Here is a 15,474-nt window from a genome sequence, read left to right as displayed (position 1 = left end):
CTTTAGTTCTTGTTGTTGTTGTCGCTTTTGTGTTTTTGGGTTTACTTTTTAACTTTTGTTCTGACGGAGCGGAAGCAGGCTGGGGTGCCATTTTGAAGAGTTTTCATTAGTTTGAGCGGCACGTTGGGAAAAACAGTTTTAGAGTGAATGGCTCTTCATGTTGTTGCTGTTGTTGCCTTTTATGATTTTAAACTTTTTATGCTGCAATATATTCAATGTGGTTGGGGGCCGTAAATGGGCACGTTAAATATTGGCCATTTAGTTCTTTATGACGGCACATAAGTTATTTAGTTTTTGAATTGGATTTTGGAATTTGATTAAAAAGCATGGGCAATATTTTTGGATTTAATGAGCAAATTTAAGCGTATCGAGGCTGTGCGGTTAACTTTTATGGAGCTATGACTAAATATTAAGAGCAAGCAGATGTCAGAGATAACAAATTTTGAAAGCATATGGTAAAGGGGCTGATATAAAAGTTGTTCCCTAATGAAGGCTTCCTGGAATCAACATTAATTTCTCAATACATTAATCAATAGTTTCAGCTATATAGGTTTTTCATAGAGGCAAGTATTAATGAATATTTGGAGTCTGATCATAGACGTTTGTTTAAAATCTCACGTTTCAATTTAAGCTAACAAGGATTTCAGCTAAGCGCCACAAAAACCCGATCTTTGTTTCAAAATTAAAAATTGGAATTATCTGATATTAAATTATCTTTTATTATATTTATTATAAAAATTATATCTTTCTGTGCCACCTTTCAAATTGTATTCATAATTTCGTGTATCCTCTTAGAATTAGATGTTCTTGTTACTGGTCATGGATAGCACAGCTTTTAATAACCAGTTTAAATGAAAAATGAATTATTCGTTTGGATTTTGTTCACTTAGGAGTGTCTCCTCTTCACTTTTGTGAATCACATATAACAGAAAAAGTGGTATTTACGATTTATAGATGGCTATACCAACTAACCTTTTATTGCCAGCATTTTCCATGCAATGCTGACTAAAGTGTCTTTTCGCTCTCAATCTAAAGAGACAACAAACTTTTTTGTGTGTAAATTGCAACGCATAAATCTTTGTGTCAAACACCTAACACACTCACTAGCTGACACATACGCAGACACACACACACACACACACACGCATTCCTTGCTAAACACAATAGAAGCGACGCGACAGCCATTTTTCAAAAACAAAACATGCATTTGGAGCATGATAAAACAAAAAGCACGCCAGTTGAAAAAAAAAAAAAACAACAGCAACAAACAAGAAGTGCGAATGGTGGAGAGGAAGGAAGGGAGATAGAGAGAAAGAGTCACAGACAGCAAGGAGCATGCAAAATAGTAGACCCTCCGAAAACACTTGATGTAAAAAACGGTGCCAGGCGGCGGGCGGCAGGCGGGCGACTGGAGTGCAAACGCATGATTGTCTTAATGGCTTCGACATGTTTGCAAAACGACTGTCAAAAGCAGCCATGAAGCTGCTACCATTGCTGGAATATCAGCAACAGCAATGGCATCCAATGCCAGATGAAATCACAGTCCGTGCCTGCGATTTGGTTGCTTGCCCCCATCCCCATCTCTTCCTCCCTTCACCCACTCTGCCTCTCAAAATGCTATGACATGCGTCAGCATTGAAAGCGACACACTTGAGCCTGTCATATGCCTCAGACTTCAGGGTTCTTTGTACGTTTTTTTTTTTATTTTCATCTCTCCTCCTTGCCTGGGCAATTTTTGGTTTGGTTCGGTTTTTCTTGGCCAACGACGAACAAATCTTTGTGCTCTTTCTCCATTTTCATTTTTATTTTTTTTGTGATTTGGCAGCAGCTGTGGTGTGCAGGCTTTTGATTTTGGCCCGCAGTTGAGATTCGTTTTGGTTTTGTTTGCCTTTTCCTTGGGTGACAGTCACTCAGTCATGCAGCCGCACACACACTCTCACACTCACACACACACTTGATACTTGCATTCACATAGAGAATGGCAGTTTCATTCTTCAATCACGCATGCAAACACACACTTAGTCATGCCTGACAGGAGCGTGTCAGGAGTTTGAATTTCTTGCAGGCAGGCCTATCGGTTTCTACGCCTGCTTGTCGTCTGCCCGCTGCGTTCATTTGTGTTTTTTTTCTTCTCCTTATTTCTTTTTCTTCTTTTTTTTGACATGTCTCCAGTTAAAATTTAATTTTGCACCTGAGCGAGCTAAGCAATTGACGAGCCTGCATGTGTAATTATCAATATCACGCATACGCACAGTTGCGCAAGCAAGAAGCGTTAAAGTGAACACAATGGTAACTCATTAAGATGAACTTTTGGTGGAAATGCATATATGGAATAGGAATATAATAAATGAATCTCAATTCGACCTTTTCCAATTAAATAAAGAGTGCTGACATCTTTTTGTAACTCCTATCCTAAGAATCACATCTGAGTTTTGCAGCGTTAAGGAAATATTCATTTTAAAGCCAGATCATCAGCAATTATTACTTAAGAGTTATGTTGTTATATTATGTGTTCATCAGTTGTTGCCAAAACTACTAAAAAAAAAACATGGCTGTGTAGCATAAATATAAATATAAATATAACCTCTAGATCATCAGCAAACATCATTCACAGGCTATATCCTTATGTGATGTATTCACTAGCTATAAGTCATGAAGCACTTGAATAAAATTAAACTGACTTGAAGCTTCTAACCGCTGACTGTCTAGCAATCCTTCATTCGAAAATATAACCAGAACTTACACACTTCTTTGGTATATTTCAAACATATTATGGCGCCTGCTGAAGTCCATTCGACCCCTTAATCTATTAGTAACATACCCTAAAGTACTATTTCTGAATTCAAAAGTTAAAGAACATTTTATTATCCAAGTATGTACAGCAAGAAAAATGATTGCAATTAAATATTTCTGCTATTGAAAACATCAGCTGTCTATATGTTACTTCCAAAATCAATTACAAAAAAATTGACTTAAAATTAAAAAAAAAATTTGAATAGAAAAAAAAATCAGGATTAAAATCCTCAGCATAGTCTTAAGTAAATGAAAACCCAGCATAATGGATTTGATTTTGTCCAGAGTTGTATGACAAGCTGATTTTTATTGAGTATTCACATTACTGAGACTCTACCGTACACATATGATGGAGCTGAGCGCTTATTTAACCCTCGTTAACAATATCGAAATTAACGCTTTATGTATTTAGTTGTCGTTAATATGAGTATGTCTGGCCCTGAACATGCTTTCCACCCCCCCTAAACTTGTCTGTCTGTCCGTCCTTGTTGTCTAATTTATTTATATGCGTGTGAGTGTGTGTGGAAAAGGACACTTTTAAAGCTTCGCTTGAATGTTTTTGCCTATGAAGTTATTAAAAGTAAATTAGGGTTGAAGTTTTGTGCCCAGACAGAAGGCGACTGGTGGACGACTGCTCTGGTGGATTGGTTGGCTGGTAACCAGCAAACGAAACCAGTTTTTGGGCACGAAGCTTCCATGGCCATGCCACTTCGATATGTGTGGGTGGGCAAGTGCTACATGGGATGGGGGGAGTCGGTGGTTTGCTTATGTAAGGGTTGTGTTGAAAGCATTGCGTGCCTTTGACGGGTTTTGCTGTTTCTTGGTGTGGGTCTGGGTCTGGGTCTTTGGCAGGACACTTTCCGTTGTTTGTTTCTAACTTAATTGTCAACATGGGAATTTTTTATTTAAATGCTAAACAGCAGCCCTGTTGTTGTAGTTTTGTAGTTGCCTTCTAATTATTACCGCCAGTGCCTTGCGTTCGTGTTTATGCTTGGGATTTAGGCAAAACTTTCAATTATGCACAGATTTGTTTAACTACGCATGCATGTTACGCACTTTGTAGTTTGTGCAAATTGATTTTTAAGGGTTTATGCTTATATAGTGTGTGGAAGCGCACACATACATACATATGCAGCTTAATTAAGCGCGACACGGCACTACACACCTGAAGAGGCAGACACAAAGACCCAGCCAGACTCAGATTTAGATTCAGATGCAGATAGAGGCTAAAACTCATTCAATTCAACCACAAAACTGGCGCACAACTGCACAGATAAGACGAATACAAACTGCATGAATAGACAGGTCCTTACGGGGAGGAGGATTTGCAATTTTGAGACGCAAAGAGGTGGCAACTTGCAGCAGCGCAATTGACACACACACACACACACCTTTGAAGTGCAACAGCCGCGAGCAAAGTTGAAAAGTGTGCTTGTTAACATTCCTTAATTGCTGTTGTTATCCTGCTGCAGGGCAGGACGAGGCAACGGGAGACCTGAAAGACAGACTACAGAGTCTTTCCACTGTATGATAATTCAGTAAAATTGAGGCACAAAAAATGTTCACATTTCACATTTTTCATATAATAGATTTTTTGAAAGATTTTATCAATTGAAAGGTATAAATAGATAGTTAATTATATTTATAAAATATAAAGTTTCAACATATTCATATTCATATCAGATAAACGAATTTAAATTGTTTTTGTCAACCCAAAACTACTTGACTAATTTTGACAACTAAATCGATTATTACGCCGTTAATATTTTCTTAATATGAATATGATTACTCTGTGAAGCTGTGCTTTTGGCTTCATTCTATTGAATTTATTATGAATGCCTAATTTATATTCAAATTTCATCATCATATTTGTGGCAAGCGTGGTATTAACGGTTTTGAAGTATAGCATAAATAAAGTTTGAATAATGTCGCTAAATAATATACCCAATTCGATATAATACATAATTATAAATATTATAATTAGAATATTGAAAAAGGATTTGAATTGCGATCATTCAATACTTTTCAAATTATTTTATTATTTTTTTTTTTCACGTTTAAAGATGTTATAGCTAACGATCATTGGAACAAATCTCGCCTAAGTCGAGTTCCAATTAACGGTCGCATGTTATAGGAGATTTTATTAGATAGTGAAGTGCCTTTAAATAATAAAAAATATGAATATAATATATAAACTGCAGCCCTAATTCTAATTGGATCACCATACTCGTATATAGGTGTACAGTTTATTCGAAAAAATTTATACAAAAGACTCTAACATTCTATCCATTTTATCCAATCCACTGTACGTAGGCAGTGAGGGCATCACGTTGACGACAGGAACGACAAGGACGACAATGACGAGTGCAATTATACAAAAACTACTTAGGCGCGCATCCTGCCGCTGTCGCTGTCGCTGCCTGACAGCCTGACGGCGAAAAAAAAAAGGAGGAGGAAAATGTATAATAAAGCGGAGTAAAACGAAAACTGAACTGCCAGGCACTACAAAATTGAAAGAAAATTCACTTTCGCGTTGTAAATTTGTAAACATCCTTGGAAAAATAGCTGCAGGCTGTGGCAGGCAGCAACGCAGGCGAGCAGGCAGGCAGGAAGGCACGCAAGTCGTTGCATAGCAGCGACAAGTGTGTGGTGTGTGGGGTGTGGAGTGTGGAGTGCTGGATGCGGATTGCGTGTGGATGTATGTATGTACTTGTGTATGTTTGTATACTTTGCTATCCCTATGTGGCTGTGGCTTGCAACTTGACTGAGTCTGCGGCTGGCTTGTGTTGTTGTTGCCATTAATGCAGCGCGCATGCAATTTGAGTGAATCTTTTATAAACAGGCAGCCAGACTTGCAGCCATTTGGCAAATTTGCCAGAGCCTCGAAAGTCTCGAACACATAACAAGGCGCAGGACACAAGGCATGAGCACCCAAACTTATCAGCATTGATGCTAACAACATTTGTCATTAAGTCAATAAGCGCATTGTGCTTAAATGCACATAAAATAAAGCCGACTCAAGCCCGAAATGTAGGCAGGCAGGGGCAGGACGATGATAATGATGATGATGCTGGCTGATGATATGGCTCAGGATATCAACGACAATGGCTATAAAATACACACACACAGAGAGAGAGGCTCATGTGTGCGTGAACACGTTGGCAACAACAAAGCCGATTTATGCTCAATTGGATTTGCTGCTAAGAGCCACAATTCATGTTTTTATGACCGGATGCCTATTACGGCAGGACACCGACGAAAAAAGAGAGACCTGGTGTCCGAAAAGAAAAGACTGCCAGAGAATTGCTGCTGCCATTGCCGTTTCATTCTACCATTCTGGAGCGCCTTCATTCATTCTTTTCTTCTTTATTTTTAATAAATATAAAATGTCCAATGACACAAAAGGTGAGTCAACAAAAGGCAAAGAATAGGAATGCTTAGCATTGATAAGCGGCAGTAGGACGACAAAATCTCAATGTCCCTTATGGCCTTTGTGCGGCCGCTGGTCATTCATATCGAGAATGAAACGGAACGAACGAGCGAACGAACGTCGCCATTGCCCTTGTCGTCTCCTTTTCATTTTATGTATGTTCTTGTTAAAAAGCTAAAATTTTATGGCCTTTTTGGCCTGCTCCGATCTGCCCACGCACCAGGAACTTTGGCAACAAGTATCGATTCAGCAACTAAGGCTGATAGAGCTGAAGGAGGAAGGGGCTGCCGAGGAAAAAGAGCGCACAATATGCTGGCGTGGCAGCAACGCGTTCATCATCGCCCTGACATTGATAAATTATGCACGGCCAGCAAAAACAGCAACAACAACAACGGCAACAATAGTAGCAACAACAAATCAAGAAGCAAAATAGCGCAAAGTGTTGTCCGCTTTTAGGCGCAAGGTTAGCAACCAACTGAGATTTCCGCTTCCAAGGCGATGCAATGAGTTGGCACAAAATTATGACTGTTTAAGCATAAGCCTAAGTCATAAAACTGGGTGGATGCAGGAAGGGGTTACAAATGGGTTTGTGCCTGGCATTTAAAATGTAAGTGGCCCGTGCAGAAATCATGCGTCAATTGTACAACCAAAAGGGCGAAGACTTTAAGTTGTGAAAAGCAGATGAGTGGCTCTTTATATTTTTTGAAGGGTAACATTATGAAAAGGGGTGGCTAGTTGCCATTTGTTCCGTTAAAGACCGTTTTAAGAGATTGCCGTTAATGCCGAAGTCGACTTATAGCTTATAAAACAAGTCTTGGCAGTGAAATAATTTTTGTGCACGGAAGGGCTACAACTTTAAAATCAGACTAAGCCCAGAGAAGTGAAGGGTGACGATTAAAGAGTATAGAAAAGGAGGCAGGTTACTATTTTGCAATTTGTATTTTTCCTTGTTTTTCATTTTCTTTTTATATATTTGAATGAATATTTATTATTATTTAAGAATGTTTCCATGTTTTTAAATAGACAGTTCTTTGTACGAAATAAATAAATAAATAAAATAAAATCAATTCGATTGAAGTAGAAATATTCTTGATGGGTTTCGGCAACACTTGCATTCTTCAGTCAATTTCTTCATATGTATTTTATTTCATTATTATTTTATTATTTGTTAATAGAAAATTGTCTTAGCAACAACATTTTACGGTCTAGAATATCTAACATAAACATTGCTTAAACATATTGAACACGGATAGGGCTCCATCTTGTGGTGATAAGTAAAGAAATATTTTTAATTCAATTTTGAAGTAAGCGCCCAATATTTTATTCTCTACAGCATCAATGCCGAATGCGAAACTGAATTCTTTGTTTTATAAAATACACTTAAATCATTTTCTAATATGTAGTAACTCAATTGGAAAATATTGATTTTGGAAACAGGTTTCTAAAAAGAAATTCCTCCTATTAGTCATACCTATAATAACGTTTAAAATGATTTAAAGATAAGAAATAAATTTGGAATATAGAATAGATTTGAAGAAGTATAATCGATGGAAAATAAATCGATTACATGTTCAACAGTTTAATCATCTACATAACTCTAAAGTAGATAATTAAATCTATTTTCTCTTCAGCCTTACATGCCACTTATATATCTGTAATTGCACCAATTTAATATTTTATTTTCGCTTGTTTATTCACTCAGCATTTAGAGCATATTAAAAGCTTATGGCAGCATTCATAAAAACTTACCAACTATTACTTCTGTGACCCAGCCCATAAACCTAATTATAGCGTGCATTAAACATTGCCCTTTCTTTGCCTTTATATCCTTTCGTATTCTCCTTTTTACTCGTCTGCTCTTTATCTGAAATGCTCGTAAGTATGTATAAGTAAGATGCTTGTGAAAAGCTGCTCGACTTTAACACCCGGCAATTTTTTTTTTATTTATTTTTTAGCGCGAATTGACAACTTTGACATAATTGACTGCGAAAGCAAAGCAGAGCCGAGGCAAGAGACGTGGAAAATATTGCAACAACAGCAAGGAGAAGGGAAGAAATTGAAAAAATTATAACAACTCATAAACACCGCAAGTCCTTCAGCAGCTGTAGCTTGCAACGTTTAAAAGACGAAACGACATTAAAAATAAATAAATAAAAAATAGTGTAAAAAAATGGCAGCTGCCGTAATGAACTGAGGAGCGCAGTCAAAGGCGATGACGTTGGCAACCGACATTGCTGCTGGTTGCCTGTTTTCATAACAATTTTTATACATATTTTCAACAATCTTTTTTTTCTGCATCACTTTGCCATTGCCCTCATCTTCATTAGCACATTAAAATGTCAATGACACTTGCCCGAGGGGGGAGATGGCTGCGCAAAGGGTAAGCATTTGAAAAATGCCCGAGCAAGGCGAGCAAGTGTGAGAAGGAGTCGGTCAGAGGAGGCCAGGCGTCTGAACCAGGCGTCTGGAGCAGCCACCAAGCGGCATTGTTGTCCGTTTTGGTCACTCAATGGTTTATGATTGTTGTGGCGCCACATCGTAAAAAAATGTATAAGGAATTGTGCTCAACACTTGTTTATGTCAGCGTTGTGTTAAGCCTTTGGGCGGCCATCTTGTTGCTCCGTCTCTCCACTTTATTTTGCCTTTTTATGTCCTTCGTGCCGAGCGCTTTAAACTTTTGATGTTTCCTGCTGTGCGCCTTGGCAGCTGCTACACAAAAAATTTACTAGCGCAATTCATTAGGCGCTATGAACATTATGTTACGGTTCTTGTTGTTATTGTTGCTTCTGTTGTTGTTGTTGTTGTTGTTGCTATTATTGTAGCTGTTTCTGGTTTTGTTGCTGTCCTAGTTGTTGCGCATAATGAATGCAATAAATGAAATATGGTTTCATATTTCGTGCAGCAAAGTTGAGCACAAAAGGATTCAAGCAAAGAAATATGTTCGAGTATGTCAAGTTATTGAATGGACGTGCTAGTACGTGTAAGATATTTGATCAATATACGCTTTAAAAGTGAGTTTTAAATGTTTGTATGGAATATTTGTAAGGCAACGAACAATTCTTGGAAACCATACCACGTTAGTTTTACTTTTTGTTTTCCATTTCAGTGAGAAAGCATTGAATTTCCCAATCAGCTTAGAAAACATCACAAAATATACGATTGCTTCCTTTAAATAGGAAATCAGTTTTCATGTTAGTCATACAAAAAATATGTGAACACTGTTGAAATTGACAAATAAGCTGACATTTTGCAGAAATAGGGAGTATTTTTCTTTCATTCTGAATATCGGTTTCAATAAATCTTGTTCTACTTGCCATACCTGATAACTGCTAACAAATCAAGGATTATAAAGGTGTTATAGTGTTGACTTGATGTACGTTATTGTTATTCTCACATTTTGTTATTGTTATTCTCGCTCTTTTCATTATTATTGTTGTTATGATAGTGAGAGGCATTGTTGCTGTTGTCATTGTTGCTATCATGGTAGCTGTTGTCTTTTGCTATTTGCCGCCACTTGTTTATTTTGTAAAAACGAGAAATCACTTAATTAACTTAATCAAAATACATATTGCCATCATAATGGCGCACATGTGAGGCCATATGTGTGCGTATGTGTGACATGTCTACGCATATTGTGCTGCACACTCCTATATACTCGTATCTGACGCCTGCTTGCCACCCCCCTATTATGACACTTATTGTTTGCTCAATTCAATGCATGCTCATGTTTAATGCGTGTTCATATTCAATGAAAAACACGCAGATAAAACTAAATAAACACATGTACATATTGAATATGCCTTACTCTCTGATTAGATGTGTGTATCTGCTTGTATGTGTACGAGTATGTATTTGTTTTGTTATACATGGCCTGACATTTGGCCAATTAATATAGAAATTAATTAAAATGTTCTATGCCATAGGAATTGACTTGCCTGTTGACCTAAAGGCTAATGAAGTAATCGCTTTACTTTCACACACGCAATCAATATGTGTGTGTGTAATACCAAATAGACTAAGCTTTTGTTATTGGCATGTTAGTATGTAAATCACATTTTCTTGACATTAATCACAAGTCAACTCAAATGCGAAGCCAACTTTCTTGATCCCGACATTCTCTGCCACTTTTCACTCAAGGCAGGTACAGTGAAAATTCGTGAAAATGCACAGGAAGTAACAGTAAGCCATACTTACTGTTGAAATAAGAAATCTTCTTAATGATTTGTGAAACTAAAAAGCTTCAATTTTATTATAATTTGAAGTCCTGAAATCGTAAACCTATCTAATTAATTATTAAAACAAAATCGCTATATATATATTTCTATTTATAATAAGCAGCCTTCTTTTTCTTTTACCACCAGTAATTTTTTACAAATCAAAATTAAATAATTTTTTATTGCATACTATTTGCTTCAAATTCAAATCAATTAAATTGTCAATATTTGTTTTTGTTTCAAATACTTTTATGCAAATACGAAGCAATCGTTTATTTGTTTTTAAACTAGGAAGTTTTTTTAAAAAGACGCATAACAACATCTTTTTAAACTCTGTTTTAGTCTGGAAATGTGTTTATCAATGTAACATTGGTATAGAGATTTCCAGAGTACGGCAAGAAATAGTTTCTGCAAATAAATTTAAGCACAAATGGCAATTCATTTATATTAATGTGTGTGGAATATTAACTCTTAGCTGCTCGCTGTTGCTAATGAATGAATGCGGTTATTGAACTCTATTAATAAAATTAATTGATAATATGCAACTTAATATTTCTCGTTCTTTCTTCATTACAGAAATAAGAATGATATCATTATGAGGGACATAGCTATGCTTAAGGTCAAAAGAAATAGTTTTCTACGCAAAATTAAATACCAATCTGAAGTCCATTTATACAAAATATCTATCTATTCAGCATGCAAACAACAAATTTTGTAGCTTTGGAATAAAATAAAGTTTTATAATAGCTTTGTAAGTTTTCATAGTGAGTTGAATTTTAAGCTCAGGCACCACTTCGCTTAAAATGAAAACAAAAGAAACTGAGCTCAAGCCAATGAGCTCTGGCATGGCAAAGAATTTTTAATTCTATGGTTATTACATTGAAAAGCTTCTTAAATGCTTTGCAAACTGAAATAAAGGTAAATAAAATTTGTTTTTTGGATTAAAATCAATCTACTGGTATACAGTCGGAAAAGAGTTCATTTTTTTAATAATCATTCCCATATAAGTTCACTAAATCGAGCGGGTATTTAAAGCACACCCATTTGTATAACAAAGGGTCTAGCCATGGGGCATTAGACATCGGTTTTTTGTGGTTGTTTTCGCTGTTGCTACTTCTGTTGTTGCTGTTACCAGCTAAAACCTTTTTCGTAAGTCTTTAAGACATCCCTGGCAAAAAGTTTACAATGCTTGCCTTGTTGACCGTATAAAATAATTTTACCCTTTTTTAAAGTAATTTAACGCTTGGCAGGACTCGCACACCACACAACCGCCCAACCAGACACACATAACCATACTCTTGTTGTTCTGCTATTGATACGGACGTTTCTAACCGGCGGGCAACATTTCATGCCACTTATCAAAGGCAACAATTTAGGTTAAATACTCATTAATATTCCGGTCTGCAAAAGTTTTTGGCAAATAAATTTATGCCTGTAGCTCGAAGGCGAGTCGCAGACACGGCAGTCCAAAAATAAATAAGCGCACGCACACACACCGACACACACACACTCACATGCATAAATGTGGAAATTAATTTTGGGGCAAACGAGGCAGAAATACGTATGCGTGTGGGTCTGAGTATGTATATATCTTTTGTGGCATTGGGTTACTCGGTTGCTCGAAGCCTACGAAACAAGCAGAAGATACAGGCCAAGGCAGGCTATGAAAATGATAATTGCCCCAATGGCTCCAAATGAATAATGTATACATTATGGGAATGAAAACGCAAAAGAGAAAGGAGAAAAGTTAAACGCCAAAATCAAAAAATAACAGAACCAGCGAAAAATTGGCCCCCGTTTAATATTTGTAGCCCCTGTACGAATAAATAGATAGTTGGGAATGCGGAAAATCTCCATTGATTACTCTGGTGAATACATAGTCCACAATTCTACATAATTGCTAGCCCGATTGATGTATATTTTCTGCTAGTCTTGAGCTGAATATATCGAACAATTACTTGTTCTTCATTTAATTATTATAAAAGCACTCAAATTTCTAGTAATATGTCGCTTAGATTAAATGTCGTGGGGTCTGGTCCAGTCGAGTGTGTTGGTTTGAAAAGTTCAATTTTGTATTTTTCTTTGCTTCTTTTTATCTGAACCAAAAAAATGGTCGAATTTTTTTCTTTTGCATGCCAACACGTTGGGAAAAGTATTTAATTTGTTGTGAAAATTTGCACAACACGCATACATACATCCACACTCACACGCATACGCATTCCTTGTTCCTCATACTGTTCGCCACTAAAATGCCAATAAATTTTGCAATGGCGTGCAACAAATTTATTGCATACTTTTAAGCGTGCTTTATTTTTTTATGACAGAAATGCTGAGAGGCCCAACGAGCTTTGCCGGAAGAGTAGCTGTAGCTGCCATGGGATTTATTTATTTACTGGCATGACGCACGCTGCTCGTTTTTGCGGATTTTGTGCACTGATAACAATTTTCGACATGGCAAACGAGCGACGCGGCCGAGGAAGAGACAACAAAACGACAGGATATTATTCAATTGAATTCGTTTACATGCATGAACTACATAATAAAAATGCCCTTAACACAAACATTGGCAGGCAAGCAAAGAAAATACAACAGCGCACAAATTGAGCAACGGGCACCCGTCCTTTTAGTCAGTCATTCAGACTGTCAGTCAGTCAGTCAGTCCGACAAAGGCAAACAAAGTAAAAAATATATATGAAATATCTTCTCATCTCGTTGTTGTAGCTTTCTTTTTTCTTGTTTACATCTTTGTTGGTTAGTTGTGGCGGTTTGCGGATTGCAGGGCTGTATATTTACATGCGCTCTTATTGTTTTCGCCCCGTCACATACAGACATACAAACATACACACAAACAAGCAAACAAACATTCATAACGATAAGGATGTCTGTGCAATCATTTCGGAGCTTATTAAATGCGCATATTTTATGCAACATTGAAATGCCAGAGCAGTAACTAGCCAGAGGGAAGTTTCAGTTGCTACTTATGTGGTATATTAGCCATTTCTTGGGTACATTTCTAGACTAATTTGTTTCACTCTAGTTCTGCTAGTAATTCCCAAACTTTTCGCATTGCAACAGACCAAGTAAATGAAAGTTAAAGACAAAAGTTATCATTGAAAATTGCGGCAAACCACATTATTACTCATATTTAGTGGAAAATAGAAGTAAGCATAATTTGGAGCTACTTATTTTCTGTAAATATACAAATAGCTTTTGTTTGATTCGAAGGAAGCAAACGCTATGATTAATGAGAGTTCGTCTATTTCAATAGTTCAATAGTTTTCTAAGCTCATATCAATGCATATAAGTTTTGTTATAAATTCACGAGTGCACCAATAAGAAAACTTAAACTTCTTTTAAAAATTAAATTGTCTTGAGGTAACAAGCAAAAAGGGTCTTCAAATTTGTAAGCTGTTTGATTTTCAAAACTAAATAAGCATAAGCACTGAATTGGTCATTTTTTGTTTTCCGTCAACGTTTATTTTGTTTTATTCTTATAAAAATGCATTTTATATATTTTAAAATGCATTTAATTTATTCATGTGACACTATTTCTTAAAAGATGGTCACCAAAGTCTTTATACAGGCTTCAGTTTATAATTTTCGCTAAGCAAATTTTGTTCAACAAGTCCATTTCATTTTGAAATAAATTTTTCCCCTCGAACTAACACTTCTTGATTTAATGTACTTTTCTTTTATTTGTGAACAAATTTTGTATTAAATTTATGGCTCATTTATAAGTGGTTTGTTTTACAAATATTTTTGTGCTATAAGTGCAGAGGGTATTAAGTTTATTTTAAGCTCCGGCATAACCAAACACTTCTAAAGCGATTCTTTTAAAAATATCTTTAATTTCCGTTGTGCAGGTTTTAATAAAAAGACGGTTAAAGATTGCCTTCGTTCGTTAAAGAATTTTAAACGATTTTACAATAACGCTAGTTCAAACTACATACCCAATGCAGGAAATGTTTAAAATTTTAAGTCGGTCTAATTATTTACCACACGCTTTGATTATCAATTGCAAGCAAGCACTTCTATTTCTTTATTGATGCAAAAGAAAAAAAACTTTGTAGAGCTGTATCGCATTCAAGCAGACTATATATCGAGACTATTCAACTGTATGTGTCGATAATGATGATGATCTGTGCTATGATTTATGTCACTGTGCACGCACATACTTTATAGAACAGCACAACTAAAATGCAACTCATTATAGGGCGTATATGCTCATGTAAATATGTGCATGTATATGTGTTCTTTTACATGTAATGTGCTCAGCACATTTCTATGGAATATATTTTTGCAAGGCAGTGGCGCAGAATCACTTGAACAAAAATGCAAACTGCACTTCAGCAGCCGCACATGGCAGGCACTGCATAAACAGCAATCACACACGCATACATACATATGCAGACATTCCATATATACACATACACTTACTGTTTATATGTATGTAGGTACGGGTGTATACTCTGTGTGCTTACCTTGTGCATACGTCCACTTCAGCAGGAAAACGATGAATACGAAACGTAAATCCATTTTACAATTTTTTACAGTATTTCGCCTTAAGATAAAATGGCTAAAAAAGCGTAGCAAAAGCAGTTATTTGCTATTCACCCACCCACACACAAACAAGCACACAACATACACCTATAGACACACACAATCAATGTGTGTGTGGGCATGTGATGGGTGTGTGTGTGTGTGTGTGTTTATCGTCGTCCGGCGGGTTCTATTTTATGCGAGCAGTTTCTTCTTTCAGCTCTTGTGCAATTTGTGGTCCACAATCTCAACTCACGTTCTGGGAATTGCAAGCTGGGACAATTTTCTTTAAACTTGGCCGACTCTTTATGCTTCGCCTTTTACTTTTATTTTATTTGTATTATTTTTTTGGTTTGGTTGTCTACAATTGCCGTTGCATTGGTCATGCCGCTTCTTGCGAGCGTCGCCAAAGCCTTTGTTGTTTTTGCTCAGTGTTTGGCCGGCGCAGCATTTTATATACCATTTATTTTGCACACTCACATAAAGAATTTAATATAT

General features: G+C 36.5%; 1 protein-coding gene across 1 annotated transcript in view; it reads right to left on the bottom strand.

Annotated features, from left to right (window-relative positions):
- The window catches only part of LOC115631598 (roundabout homolog 2), a 71,157-nt gene extending 56,134 nt beyond the window's left edge, over nt 1-15,023 (bottom strand). Inside the window, exon 1 of the mRNA XM_030528398.1 lies at nt 14,919-15,023. Coding sequence (XP_030384258.1) covers nt 14,919-14,973 — 55 coding nt within the window. The 5' untranslated portion in view covers nt 14,974-15,023. The remainder of the gene's footprint in view (nt 1-14,918) is intronic.
- Nucleotides 15,024-15,474: the final 451 nt, after the last annotated feature.

The sequence above is a fragment of the Scaptodrosophila lebanonensis genome, unplaced genomic scaffold (assembly GCF_003285725.1).
Source record: "Scaptodrosophila lebanonensis strain 11010-0011.00,11010-0021.00 unplaced genomic scaffold, SlebRS2 tig00001412-arrow-pilon, whole genome shotgun sequence".
Lineage (NCBI taxonomy): Eukaryota > Metazoa > Arthropoda > Insecta > Diptera > Drosophilidae > Scaptodrosophila > Scaptodrosophila lebanonensis.
This window is presented reverse-complemented; position numbering and strand designations above follow the sequence as displayed.